The sequence below is a fragment of the Xyrauchen texanus genome, chromosome 9, assembly GCF_025860055.1.
Source record: "Xyrauchen texanus isolate HMW12.3.18 chromosome 9, RBS_HiC_50CHRs, whole genome shotgun sequence".
Taxonomy (NCBI): domain Eukaryota; kingdom Metazoa; phylum Chordata; class Actinopteri; order Cypriniformes; family Catostomidae; genus Xyrauchen; species Xyrauchen texanus.
The window spans coordinates 15,543,108-15,558,475 of NC_068284.1; the positions used below are offsets into that span (position 1 = coordinate 15,543,108).

The 15,368-nt window shown below is 38.7% G+C and overlaps 1 protein-coding gene across 4 annotated transcripts in view; it reads right to left on the reverse strand.

Moving 5' to 3' along the window:
• The window catches only part of tnk2b (tyrosine kinase, non-receptor, 2b), a 117,897-nt gene that overhangs the window by 58,160 nt on the left and 44,369 nt on the right, over nt 1–15,368 (reverse strand). Inside the window, exon 1 of one of the 4 annotated variants that reach the window (XR_007971277.1) lies at nt 5,406–6,052. The exons of 2 other annotated variants lie outside the window; for them this stretch is intronic. Coding sequence is in view for 1 of the 2 variants with exons in the window: in XM_052134342.1 (XP_051990302.1) it covers nt 5,406–5,468 (63 nt within the window). In the remaining variant the exon portion in view is untranslated. Of the gene's footprint in view, nt 1–5,405; nt 6,053–15,368 lie in introns of those variants that run through there. One more of the 4 variants, XM_052134342.1, reaches the window with a different exon arrangement.

The window sequence follows — 15,368 nt, forward strand, 5'->3', positions numbered from 1 at the left end:
CAAATTACAAAAGAACTGGTTACACAGCGAGCCTGTAATCCTTTTACACTATTTAATTAAAAAATATGTAAAGCCTTTTTCACATTATGTAATTTTATTAGTGCCTCTGTAAAATATATTCTGAAATGTGAGGCTCAATCCAATTCCCACCATTCACTTAGCTGAAATCACAAAATAACGTGCTTGTGTCCCTTCTAATTTTCCTAAAAAAATAAAATAAAAAAAATGCTTCTTTCCCTTTTACACAGGTCAATAAATACCCGACAGACAAAATGCTTGAGAAAAAAATGCCTTAGTCCAAACGCATCATCTGAAGTTGAGAAGCGTATCTTTAATTTTCTAGCATCTTGACTTAAATCCACTTCAGACACTGAGAACTTCAGAAACAGTGCTATTTAAAGGGCTCACAGGCTGGAAAGTGCAGATTCACTGGCTTTTTACCAGCAAGTCAATTCACATGAGATTATTATAAAAAAATGTTTTTTATTATTTTTACAGGGCTTTTAAATATGCTGTAATTTTTACCTGCGATGGACCCTAAAAAAATTACTGACATACTGATTAGAAAGGAAATAAAATCAATGAGAGGCTATGGTAATTATTACATTACCCCACGTCCCCATATACAACTAATCCCCTCCGAATAGGGCTTTAGAGTTTCTATTGTCAACAAGTTTTTCTGAAATATTCAAATTCCCAAATCCAAATGTGTTATTTCAACCATACACATCTCTCTCCCATAACAGTGAACTTCCCAGTAACCTTTCACACTTAAGCTGGGAAAAGAGCCAACGTGATGTCACAATATCATTCACTGTTTCCTGTCTACTTTGCCGGCTTGCAAATGGACAGTCACTGAAAGGCATTGACGTCTAAAGTTCAGACATACCTCTGAATATACAGGAAACATTGCTCCTATTAAAAAAAGGGGGCTTGGAATGTGTGAAAGAGTAAGAGGAAACCAAACCTCTTCAGAGCAGCTGATGGTGGAAAAAACAACACTTGCCCTCTGCAAAGTGGGTCATCAGATTGGAAGTGGAAGAGAGTAAATGTGTAGTGGCTGCAAGCAGATATGCTAGGAGTCAAAACTACAGAAAATTACTTACAATCTTCTGCTTTTGTCTGACTGCAACTATGTGCAAATTCTTATACTAAACCAAAATGTTACTCAAGCAGTAATCTGTCCTCACTGTGCCAAAGTATCCATCAAATGTGGCTGAAAGGTTATCTTATCTGATCCACTGTACCTGACAGTGTTGTAGTCAAGACCACCTAAACCGAGACCAAGTCGAGACCAAGACCAGAGTGTATCGAGACCGAGACAAGACCAAGACTTTGAGTGGTTGAGACCAAGTCGAGTCCAAGACCAAGGCAGAGCAAGACCGAGTCAAGACCAAGACCAGACCAGTGCGAGTCACACACTGCATGACACACTCACGATAAAATATGGAACACGCAAACCATAGGCACTCCTCAAATTGATCTGAAAAGATCAACATTCCCATAAAAACAGCCACAGAAAACAAATGTAGATTCCTCTTCATTCACCTCTTTTATTGCCATATGTGTGTGTGTGTGTGTGTATGCATCAGTGTACCATGACAAAATGTCTTGATAAAATAATCAAAAGGCATTGCAGAAGTGAATAGTGTGTGTGTGTGTGAATTTTCCTTTGTTTTCTATGAGCAAACAAACACAAACAAAAACTAAGGAGCTGAAATCAACTTAACCATCTTTATTCAACACTCCTTTTCAGGTGGAGGCAACTGAGACTTGTTCTCCGCAACCCGGATTGAGGCGAGTAACCATGACACCATGAGTATTTGGGCCTTGCAAATTGGGGAGAAAAGGGGATAAAAAAACCTAATGGGTCAGTTTGTGTGACAGTGTGTAAATGTGATTTTTATGGATGATTTTTACCATACACCTAAAACAATAAAATTTTTGTGCAAGCCAGAGTATGTGAGTGGAGTAGAGGAAAAACAATTACCCCTCCACGCTCAAAGTATTCTTTAATCACTCCGCTCTAGCTCCACTCCGGGTCGTTCATTTCCTGCTCCTCGCTCTTTCCACGCTCCTGGATTAGAGAAACCCTGCATTGTGTTTGCTCCATGGCAAAATTAGTACTACCTCTCCACTGTAAAGTTATTTCAGTATGTTTTTAATATCGCAACCTTCCATGCAGAAGCTGTATAAAATTAAAAATAAATATACAATGCTAGAAGTTAAGCTACAATGTGATTTATTAGAACAGTAACATTAGCACAAAACTAAATTCAATAATTTGTATAGCTTACTTTTAAAACATATTGGCAGCATTCTCTGGGTTTGATCAAATAAATAAATGGCTAGATGCAAAAACAAACAACAACAAAAATAAAACATTAAATTAAAAATATAAATTACCCCCCCCCCCCCAAAAAAAAAAACATTATTAGGCTTATGTATTATTGCCTATTATTTTCTATTATTGCACTTTTAATTAACCTTGCCTTATAATTTTGTGAATGAAAAAAAAAATACATTTCTCAGAATGTTCTACACTTTTTTCCTCCATTTGCATTTGCTGAGCTTCTTCATCTGCAAATGTATAACACAGATGACAATCGATTAAAATCAAACTATGCAATATTAACATGTTGATTAGTTCAGTTGGTGTTTTACGTCGTTAAAAATTCTATTCTGTTTAACGCAGGACATAATAGCCTACAGTTAATATTGAGATGCATTCCATTAGAATGTTGATATGATTGTTCAAAATATTTAATAGGGGATATATGTATTACTGACCTTTAGATTTTCTCTCCACATTATCATCATGATTTCACAACAAACATTTCACAACAGATCATGGCAATCACCTCCCCATTAGTGTTCTCCTTTGCCATCCCATTAATTTTCACTATATGCCAGTTGACGCAAGAATAAAGATACGAGACACACGCATGTAGTTAAGTCAAGCTTTACCGCAAGCTTAACTCAATAATAGGGAGCGTGAAAACAGTGAAAGCGTGAAAGCAAAAGTAACCTTTGCACTGGAGGTCGAACATTGCTGCTAGATTTTAAATTTGTATTTTTTTATCACATTCTTTCTGGTTATATCAGAAATTCCATCTTTCCTTCATGCCAATAGTGTTTAACACTGCTTAACACGTGGTGAATTATTGCATTAAGGTCCATTAACAGGTGTGTTGCCCGATATAGAGCATTAGTGGAGCGCTCTTGGAGCTAGAGAAAACAATGACGCTCCGATATTTTAAAAACCCGCTCCTCGCTCCAGGCAAAATCATGTCGTTCCACTCCTCGCTTCGCTCCCACTCCACTCACATACTCTGATGCAAGCATCACATAAGGTTTACTAGATGACTCTTCCCATAGAAACCATCATTAAGTACAGAATATATCAAACAATTATTCAATGCTCAAGTCATCACTTTTCTCTGTTTTTTCATAAAAAATACAGCAACTTTCCGATTTGAATAGAATTGCAGCAAGAGGCAGATTTCTAACGTTAGCTAGCTAGTTTTGCTAGCATCACTTACACTTAGCTCATCTTTCTTTATGCATCCTTTCGAAGTGGCGATAAAAGTTTGACATGGTCCCAGCCTTCTAACATCGCATTGCAGAATTTACATACTGCTGTGTGTTTTCTTTTGGATGCTTTTTTGTAGATGAACTATTTGTGGTTTAGGTCATAAAAAATTCCATGGCACACCACTATCCAACATAACCATCGTCGATAGTTTTCATTTTAAGAAAGTATCCATGTTTTCTGTCTTAGTAGCGTGAACTTGTAGTGTTTGAAATTCGGCTATTCAAAAAAAACTGCTGTATAATGAGCTGTATAATGAATAAAACGCTTATATCATCTCTATGCCTACACTAACATCCCTGGGAAAAAAAAAATTATTCATTTATTTAGAGGAAATTGATCATTTTCCTGACAATCTTTCATGGCACACTAGTAGGCACAGTGGTTGGGAAACACAGGTAGCCAAATTGTATTACAGAAGATTTGACTGACATCTCTCAGGCAGCCACAGATCTCCCACATTCACTTTTTTGGAGTGTGTAAAGGGGGGTGGGCAGGGGTGACAGCCATTAACAGTAACAAAACAAGTCCTCTTTATCTGAGACCGAGACAAGACAGAGTAAAAATGTGGTCGATTCCGAGATGAGACAGAGAGCTTCAAAAAGTGGTCTTGAGACCGACCGTTCTCGAGTACTTCAACAATGGTACCGGATGCCTACAGCATCATGCTTAAGAGTGATGGTTAAGACATACTGTGTACCAACACCAACAAACAGCTAGACAGTTTTGTGGGTTGTTGCCTTGCCAGGGCTTTGCTATACAGTTGCAGGTGGCTGATTACTGGCCCAGGACAAAAGAGCCCCCCCAAAGATACTATGATACTCTGGTCTCTACATATAGCTCAAGTCCCTCCTTGAACTTTGAAAAACCTAACCTTAAAGGCCAAATTATACTTCAGTTGTCCGTGTTGCAGATTGCTCCTCGCACATTATGCATGATGCAAATTTCCTTGAGGAAGGAAAATTTGCATGCGCACAGTACTCGTCTGTGCACAGCGTTGGCGCATGCACCTCACACAAAAGTTTTACTAAATGAGTATCACAGAGTAGTCATAGTGCGCATACATCGAATGTGTTTTTTTATTTGCTCAGTCAAAAGTATACTTTTAAAGGTGTTATCCGATCTGGAACCCAGAAAAACTAAGTATATGCAGGCATTAAGCAATGATAATAAACAAAATAATGTCTGTTTTACTGCCAGCTAGTGTCTGCCAGAGTAGGGAAAGATGTCTTATTGAAATACAGCATAGCAAAAACAATTAAACAGAAACATAGTCCAGTGGTATCGTGTGAAGCTTGAGCAGTGTGAAGTAATGCATATGTTATTAGAAGGCTGCTGTCTCTAATCCCAAAGGAACTATTGCCATGGTCCTTGGAAAAAGGCCATGAGTCACAACCAAGAGTGGTCACACCCTGCGCACCAAGCAAGAATTCGAATTTAATGGCTATAATGAGATACAAGAAATCAACTACATTAAAGATTGTATCAACAATTGTAGTTTAATAGATATAGTGCATAACGGTCTGACTGTTGACAGCATGTGCATTATAAATCAAGCGTGGACTGTGTTTCACAGGATGCTCTAAAGTTATGCAATGTGAAATCTGATGCACAGTATTGTTGGGGTCAGGCTCTGGTATGGTCTGATGATATCCATGTGCACAGCTAAGATATTGCACACATGTAAGGAATAATGTGGTTTCACACCAACACAGATGCTGTCAAGAATTGGTACACTCGCACGTGTCAATCCGGAAACGTCCAGGTCCATTTCCCATCCTGAAACAAATAAGACAACCAAAAATAGACTTACTCTGTAAACATGGAAATGAGCAAGAAATGGGAATGATTTCTTGAGCTTGTCAAAGCGACGCATCTTGAATCGTTCAAAGGCACATGAAAATCCTCAAAAAGTCAAGCTCGGTCTAAATGTCCCAGATGATTTTGCTGGAGAACAGTGCAGGGAGACCGCTCCAGAACTGTGAAGGTCTCCTCAGTTTGAAGGTCTCCTCAGCTTGTGCAGCCCACAGACTAAATTCCATCACGGGACAATCCACATTAAGCTCATTTAACCAAAGTTCAGTTTGGGGAACCGTATGGGGCTAGGCAAGAAAACAACAGAGGGGTCTGCCACAGGGTAAGTGTTTTCTTGGCAGCCTAGAAAGATTACACTCCACACTGTGAGTCAGAAGCTGCATAAGATAAAGACCTCCTTGTTGTTCAAGAAGCGTTTTAAATTAAGGCTGAAAGGATTTTGAAAAACATGAAGATATTAGAGTAATTTCCCTCAGTTGTCCATCTACTCAGTCTACTGGTCAGCTATTAATAGGATGGTTTCATCTCTCCCCGATACCCTCACTCAGATGACAGCCACAGTGGAAATGATAAGAGAAATGGAAGAGCAGCAAAGTCGAGATACAATTCCATCCCTTAGTGTCTGAAAGGTCTGTTTAGCTAGAAAAGGTAGGTTGTCTTTTTCTTCAGTGTGGATGTTTGTGTCAGAGAGGAGGCGTGTTGTTTTGTAGAAGGAGGAGTGGCTAGAACTCTTTTTTCTACTGCGTGCCTGTGTAATTCCTGCAACTTACAAACAGATGCTGGGGAAGTGTCCCTTCTCTCTCCCTCCCACTTTCCCTCCCTCTGTCAGCCCATGCCCAGGACAGAGACTCTATGGTATTCGGATGGAGGAGCATTTGATTGTGAGCCAAAAGGTCAGATTTAACTGCAGGATGGAGAGCTCATTTCCTGTACTCCTTCCATATGTTGGGCTCTTAACAAATCCCCCTCCTGAACACTACCATATCCCCTCCTATCTTTCTCTCTCTCTTTCCAAGCCACAACAATCTCTTTTATATTCACTCTCTCTCTCTCTCTCTCTCTCTCTCTCCACTCTTCTTTCAACTCCCACAAGTCTTTTCTTCTTTATTTGGTTCACAACTTTCTATGGTCTCAATCCTTCTAAAAATGTTATCTCAACCTACTGTAAACAAACCCATTCTCAATTTTTGTCTCCTCCATCTTTCTCAAACTTTTGGCTTCATCATCACAAACAGAATAAACAATTTATGTTTTATTTACATTCAACCCCTTTCCCTCATTCCCCACTGATTCATCAAGAACATAGACTAAACAAGATGTACAGCATTTTAAGCAATAAAATGTACGATGCCAGTTGAGCTTGGGTTTTTTGGAGCCAGCGGGAAGATGAGGTGGGCAGGGACAGAGACAATAAAGCTAGGCCATGCATGTCATAAACAGTCTGCCTCCAATTACTGCCCTAACACAAAGAATTTCCAGCACTGCTTCACACCATGTGGATAATGCAGAAGGAATGTTATGGAGACTTATTGAAAAAGGAGCTTTATTTTAAGAGACTATGGTCTCTTGGTAATGCCAACTGTAAATGAGGGAAAGTCTGGGTTCCTGTGACTTAGCTCAGAGATTCAGCTGTACATTTTAACCAGCTGCAGACCAGACACTATGATACCAACAAACAATTTGCAATATAATGGACCTGTATATTTATCTTCACACCAAATGCATCCTTGAGACCATTGCTAATTCTTTAAAATTATAAACCAAAGAAACATGGTAACAATCCTCGCCAAGGAACACTTAATTCAATGTGTCTATGTGACCAGATTGGAGCTTTGCACATTTGGACCGGATGAGCAATATTCACACTACACCTCCATATGTAGCACCTCATAGGGAAGAAAAATCCAACCTTACTCTCATGTCTGCCTTCAGGATCCAGTGATAGTCAGTGTCAACATAGTGCAAGTGTTCAAATCTGACTGATGCAATTAGAGAGTGGGACCCATATATCCCCATTCACAAAGCGGGCGGCATATCGCTATTCTTTGCGATCCGTGTCGCTCGCAGGCGATCCTACTGCTGCCGGTGCTCTAACATTATTGGTGGACTGCACAACTGGCCATACAGGGCTCCATACAAAAAAAAAATTTACTTGGGAGCCATTGGCTCCTAAACTGAAACATTAATGAACCAAATGGCTGTTTTTATTTGCCAAATCACAGAATTGCTCGATTGTTTAGATTGTTGTTCAGAAACAAGATAGAAAGCAGAAGAAAGAGGTTTAATAAACAGTATTTATAGTTGAGAAGTTTGCATCCCCTTTTGTCTCGTAAATGTTCATGCCCCTTTCATAATTTATATAAACATAAGAGATAAAATATTTGTTTTATTTAGTACTGCTCTTCAGAATCTACATTACAGATAATAACAAAGTATAGTATATGCTTAAAGTATATATGCTTATAGTAGTGTGTTGTCTTCTTGAGCATCAGTGAATATTTGCACCTTGGTAATAGTTGTGAACAAATCCCTCAATTGTTTTAAGTGTCAAAAGCTTAATCTCATTTTATATATATATATATAAAAATGTTAATTGTTTTACAGTATTGCCTTAGTCTTTATTTACTTTTACCGATGACCCAGACACAGCAACTACAAGAGTAAAAATGTTATCAAATTCCAGATGCAGTTTATTGTGCTACTCCAATCCCAATCAATAATTACCAGCAGAAGAAAAAAAAGTGGTACACAATACGGGACTTTTAATAATAAAGAAGCCCGAAATACATATGGGACTCTTATTTTGAAATGTCTGCACTCCCAGTTGTGAGCTCACTGATGGCTGATTCGCTGAGAAAGTGAATGAAAGTACCATTTGTGGTGTGAATGGGGCTTAATCCACTAACTATTGTATTGCTTGTTCTTCTTAACCAGATTTGTTATTTTTGTCTCACAGATCATGTTTCCAAGCTGCATTGTTCGAACAGTCCCCCAGAGGGCAGCAACCACACAGAAGTGTTGTAACCGGTGGCATTTGAATGGCACCTGGAAACATCTATTAAGACCATCTTTAGAAGATATTCCACTTCAAAAAAATAAATGATGTTACAAATTCAATACGACAGAAATCTAGTAACCACAGCATAAAAAGAAAGTCATAGGTCCTTTGCATTACATCTAGCTTTTGTAGTTGTGTTAAATTGTCCACATTTGCACCCCTATTCACATACACAGAACTAAAGGGACTGAGTACGTTCTCTTTCTCTGTCACTCACAGCCAGAATGGAGATGAGCTGAAGCCATCACTCTTGCGTCCAGAAAGCCTTTTACAATAAAGGACAACAGCAGTTACATAACTGGCTCTTTTAAAGCTAATCTGGAAATCTCATAAAAAGTTAGAAGACTGAAAAATACACGCTTGAACATGGCTAAAGAGACAACCACATGCTTCTGTTTAACAACAATACCATGGTACTGCACAATTCAGCTTTGTAAATGTTAATGAATATGCAGCTGAATTCACCAGTACTCAGCTTTAAAGACAACAAAACTTATCAAAAAATAAATTGCAAGATTTTTGAGTGAAAAAAAGAACCTTCAATTGGATTAAATGTAGACTTGATCAAATATCCAACATGATTTAATTGGATTGTGAAAAGTGGGCTAAAATATTGGTTAATATTTTTCACCTGCCTGTGTGGCCTTGGTTACATCAGCAGAAATGTTGAATAAAAAGTCAGGACATTTCCATATGATATTATTCTAAAAAACAAACAAAACATCTTTAGAATAACATAGTCTAAATACCAGTAACTTTGCCACAATGTAAAAAAACATTTTTGAACAAGCTGTTGTGTTATCCTGTGTATGATCAGACGTAGAGAAGATGCGATGGAATATGAACATCTCTAAACAAATCCATTGGCCTCCCTGTATCATCCACACAGACAATCACATCGGTTCAGGAGAGCATGCAGTTACATTCATTCATATGAAATCTCACCATCAAGAAATATCCCACAATCTACAATGTGAATTTTTTATGAAATCAAATCTATATCTTCTATACAAGTTGCTACTAACAGTAATATATTAATAGATAATTAATATAAAAAATAATCTGAACTGAAAATATATTAAGAGGAAAATTTCAATACTCCCATTTCTTACTTTCATTTATTTGAATGATATTTAAAAAGTAGGCTACATGCACATGCTTGCATCAGTGGCTGTTTCATGTTTTCATGGAAGTAATTTTAGAGGTAATGTTGATGTTTTCAAGTTTGCATTAGAATGATTAGTCAGTCAAAAGTCAAACTTTGTATAAACAAATTTTTGAAGAAAAATGTGTCTTGCATTTGAGTTTGAAGCTATTTACCATTTAGTTTATTTTTGTTATTGTTTATATGATTAATCAATTTTCATTCATTAACATTAACGATTGGAGATTAAGAACATTTTAAATAATTTGCAACCCTAACCTACGTCCCTTTTCTGGATCTCCCGTGACAAGCTCTGCATACCATTTTGTACACAGCATGCTTTGTAAACACACACTGCCAGACTGAGACTGCAAAAAGACTGTTCAGCCACGTCTGACCTCACACATTCAGATAGACACAGAGTACCACGTCACGTGACAATTCATCCACATGTGGGTTAATGTAACGTCTTACAGACACACTGACACACTTGTAGACCTTCACATGTCTAGCGCATTTAATCAACTCCTGAGCATCACATTTTTAATATATGTGGTTACAAAAATCAGAAGGTAAGAAAAATGTCTCATTGACCCCCCATCAGAAAATAAGCATTTTCAAAACAGATGACATCCCAGTAAAACTGTTATTGGCAATCTGGATGGTCTCACGATATGTTCAAAGAGCTGTAATACCTCATCCTCATCGCAATCGCTTGGCAGACGCTTGTATTCTGCAGTGTCCCACATGTTAAGGTCAAACAAAGAGTCCTGGCGCGTCACTTGTCAGCCCTCCTGTTCAAATCGACATGGACGTGCACTAACTTCTGCTCCTCATAACGGACTGCTGACCCTGGTTCCTCGATGCCTTGTCGGTGTGTATTTGTGTGTGATCCAACCCTATCTCCGAATTCTATTGTGTACAAAGCAGATCGCACATCCTCTTTTCCCGAGCTGTTTTTCAACCTGGCTCTTTCAGCGAGGTTATCTGAAATGGTCCATCACTCCTCCCTCTCCCTCTTTCACAAACAGCTGTGTGCGCTATGAGTTTTCTTTAATGGAGTCCTGCTGGCTCAGCGATGCCATGGTCTAATCCATTTATATTTTTGTCATGTTTTATTTTCTCATTCCTTTCCCTTCCTCTTGTTTTTTTAAACCCTGGCTGCCTGTCTCTGCTGCTGCAGTGAGTGGTTTCCCCCGACAACACAGCAAGGGCACTCGATAAGGGCACTAGACAGTGAGCGGTGGGCTTGAGGTTCTCGACCAATCAGAATGCATGGTGGCTCTTCTTGATGAGGAGGCTTTAATACAGCGAGCAAGTACGCTCGAGTGAGAGAGGGAAGTGAGAAATAGGGACATACACAGAGAGAGAATCAGGGCCATTTGGGAGCTCACAGTCCATGCATTTAGATGGATGAATGAGGGGAGAGGAGGGAGGTGAAGGGTAGCCTGTTTGTCGCATCCGGTCTCCTGATCTCTCGCCACTTTCTTTGAGCAGGCTTAATGTGTGGCCAATCTGTTGTTTTATAATCCACCCAACCAGCGGTCTTCACTCGTTTGACCCACTGAGGCAAAGTCTTAACTAGGATACAAAAACATCCACTGTGTCAGCTTATTGCTCTGTAGTATGTAGAACAGATTTCCCCGGAACTTCTGGAGAAGTTGAGTTGGCCTCATGTAGTTTCAGGTAGGTTTTTCCATTTAGGACACTTCATCTTGTCTTCCCAAACAGAAAGTTAAATCCACGTGATGCCTAATGTCTCAAAGCTTTAAGCTATGAGAGAACTAATCCTTGACCATCACCCAGGTGTGAATACAAAATATTACACTCTGTTCCACTAACAATGATCACTGTCACCCTGCCAAGCCTCTCTCTCGCTCTCTCAAACACACACACACACACACACACACACGCACGCACGCACGCACGCACGTACGTACGTACGTTCGCTCTCATCCATCTAGAGGTTTTCATATGCAAATCTCTGGGCCCTGCCTTCCGCAACAAAGCTTGTTTGAAACCACCACATCTATCCTTTCAACAATTGGTCAACAGGATGCCAGTTTGCGCTCTTTAACTGCACTCCTTCAAATGATGCATCTGTGCAGTTGTTTTCTACCTTCTCTTCATCTCCTGCTTATCTCAGAGGGCATCACACTGTAGTGTGTCCCAATGGAGGATTGAGCATGTGTAATGGTATAAAATATAATTTCTCTCCCTCTCTCACTAAACCAGAATAAAATTGGACATATTGACTACAAACTAAACAGAACAATACTATTTTTGTGACATTCTAATATTTTTATTTAAAAACATTTATCACAACAAGTCTTGTGAATGTGTATCTTTAATTATGCATTGTCATACAGTCTATAAGCAGTGATTAAACTGGGATTTCAGAGTTGGGGGAACCCTGAAATCGGGTGGTGATTCTAGTGCAAAATAAAACAATTTCATTGCAAATTATTAGTGCTGTCAGTCCATTAAAATATTTACTCGTAAATACTTGCAGGATTTTGCATAGTAAATTGCAATAAATTGCAGATTTAGAAAGGGCTGTAATTTAACTCTATATATTAGGGCTGCACGATTTGGGGGAAATGTCATATTGCGATTATTGAGTTTAATATTGCGATATAATAAACAAATGGTATCATGAGTCCACTTGCTTTGTTATCAAGGAAAATGCACAAATAGATTACTGATAATGCTGAAATGTGTTTTTTTCAACTCAAACATACAAACTAGCAACAACAACTATAAATGCAGTGTTTTCAAATAAAAATATTTTTACAAAATTAAATAATATCTTTGCATTAATGCAAACTTGTTATTTTCTCAATTCTGCACATAAATAAAATAGAACAATAAATAAGAACATACAAATTTTCATGATATTAAGATTGTCCAAACAAACAGGGACATTTAAGCAGGATGCAACATGTACTTTTGTATAAACTCTTTTGAAAATGAAACTGGATATAAAAGTGTGGTTCACTCAAACCACTAAAACTGTTGTTGTTGTTGTGTGTGTGTGTGTGTGTGTGTGTGTGTGTGTGTGTGTGTGTGTATGTATATATATATATATATAGTAAGTCAACCATCACTGCAGCCATCCACCAGTCGGGGCTTTATGGCAGTGGCCCGACAGAAGCCTCTCCTCAGTGCAAGACACATGAAAGCCCGCATGGAGTTTGCTAAAAAACACCTGAAGGACTCCAAGATGGTGATAAATAAGATTCTCTGGTCTGATGAGACCAAGATAGAACTTTTTGGCCTTAATTCTAAGCGGTATGTGTGGAGAAAACCAGGCACTGCTCATCACCCGTACAATACAGTCTCAACAGTGAAGCATGGTGGTGGCAGCATCATGCTGTGGGGGTGTTATTCAGCTGCAGGGACAGGACGACTGGTTGCAATCGAGGGAAAGATGAATGCGGCCAAGTACAGGGATATCCTGGATGAAAACCTTCTCCAGAGTGCTCTGGACCTCAGACTGGGCCGAAGGTTCACCTTCCAACAAGACAATGACCCTAAGCACACCGCTAAAATAACGAAGGAGTGGCTTCACAACAACTCCGTGACTGATCTTGAATGGCCCAGCCAGAGCCCTGACTTAAACCCAATTGAGCATCTCTGGAGAGACCTGAAAATGGCTGTCCACCAACGTTTACCATCCAACCTGACAGAACTGGAGAGGATCTGCAAGGAGGATTGGCAGAGGATACCCAAATCCAGATCTGAAAAACTTGTTGCATCTTTCCCAAAAAGACTCATGAATACTTAGGACCATGTGATATTTCAGTTTTTCTTTTTTAATAAATGTGCAAAAATGTGAACAATTCTGTGTTTTTCTGTCAATATGGGGTGCTGTGTGTACAATAATGAGGAAAAAAAATGAACTTAAATGATTTTAGCAAATGGCTGCAATATAACAAAGTGAAAAATTTAAGGGGGTCTGAATACTTTCCGTACCCACTATGTGTGTATGTGTGTATATATATATATATACACACACATACACACATACACACATACACATACACATACATACACACATACACATACACATACATACATACACACATACACACACACATACACGTACATTTTATTGTTGTTTTAATTTTAGTGTTATTTTTCACATAAGATTGATCTTATCATGATGCCGGGGGTGAGAGACGAGCATCTCCGTGTTAAGAGGGCGCACCAGCCGGGGAAACTTTAAATCTCCCGGTCTCCCACTCAGATTGGGTCTCTTCCACAACTGGTTGAAGCAGCTCTGACTGCACAAAGAATGACAGTTTTGGAGTTGTGCTTATTTACATGTCACACTCTCAAATTATATTAACTTAAATTATTGATGAAATAAAGATCTATCGCCAAGCTGTTATCGGTGTTTCTGTGTTGTTTTTTCTGACCACCAGTTCAGTGTCGGTCTGCTCGGCATCTATCTTCACCTGATTTCCATGCTGCACACCGGAAACTCATATGGCATGACACACGTGCCACTCCCTAAACTAAGACTGACTGGTCATCTTTTTATTAGGAGGTGTAGAAAATGGGCAAACAGCTCTCAGAGAGAAGGGGCTGTCACGTTCACACATGCACTTATTTGTTTAATAAAATCACAACATTTGCCGTCTTATAATCGCACAGGCTGATATCGCGATTGCGATATGATTAATCGTGCAGCACTACTATATATATATATATATATATATATATATATATATATATATATATATATATATATATATATATATACACACACACACACACACACACACATATACACACACACTTTTTTCTAGAAAAGAAAACAATATGTAACAATGTTTTATTAACATTTACCAAACAATGCATTCCAGTATAAAAATAGAACTGCAATAAAATAGTGCCCCGACTTAAAATATTTTATTAAGCATGCTTACTAACAATAAAGAGAACAAAATCATCTTTTAAAAATACCGTTGAAGTCATGAATGTACATAAATGTATTTTGGTGCGAAAAGTGCAAATCAATCCCAGAAAAACATCAAAGGACCTGGTAAAGATGCTGGAGGAAACAAGTAGACAAGTATCTATATCCACAGCAAAACGAGTCCTATATTGACATAACCTGAAATGCTGCTCAGCAAGGAAAATGCCACTGCTCCAAAACCGCCATAAAAAAAAATCCAGAATACAGTTTGCAAGTGCACACGGAGACAAATAATTTTTGGAGAAATGTCCTCTGGTCTGATAAAACAAAAATGTAACTGTTTGGCCATAATGACCATTGTTATGATAGGAGGAAAAAGTGCAAGGCTTGCAAGCTGAAGAACACCATCTCACCCGTGAAGCATGGGGGTAGCAGCATCATGTTGTGGGGGTGCTTTGCTGCAGGAGGGACTGGTGCACTTCACAAATTAAATGGCATCAAGAGGAAGGAAAAGGCCAACACAAAGTGGCCAACACAAAGCCCTGACCTCACTCCAATAGAAAATGTGTTGGCAGAACAGAAATGTGTGCGATCAAGGAGGCCTACAATCCTGACTCAGTTACACCAGTTCTGTCTGGAGGAATGGGCCAAAATTCAAGCAATTTATTGTAAGAAGCTTGTGGAAGGCAACCCAAAATGTTTGACCCATGTTAAACAATTTGAAGGCAATGCTAACAAATCAATCAATAAATGGCATTTTGTTCATTTTAACCTAAAAATCTTCCATAGTGCAGCTTTAAAAAAGAAACTGGCTAATTCATGTCATTCATGTCAT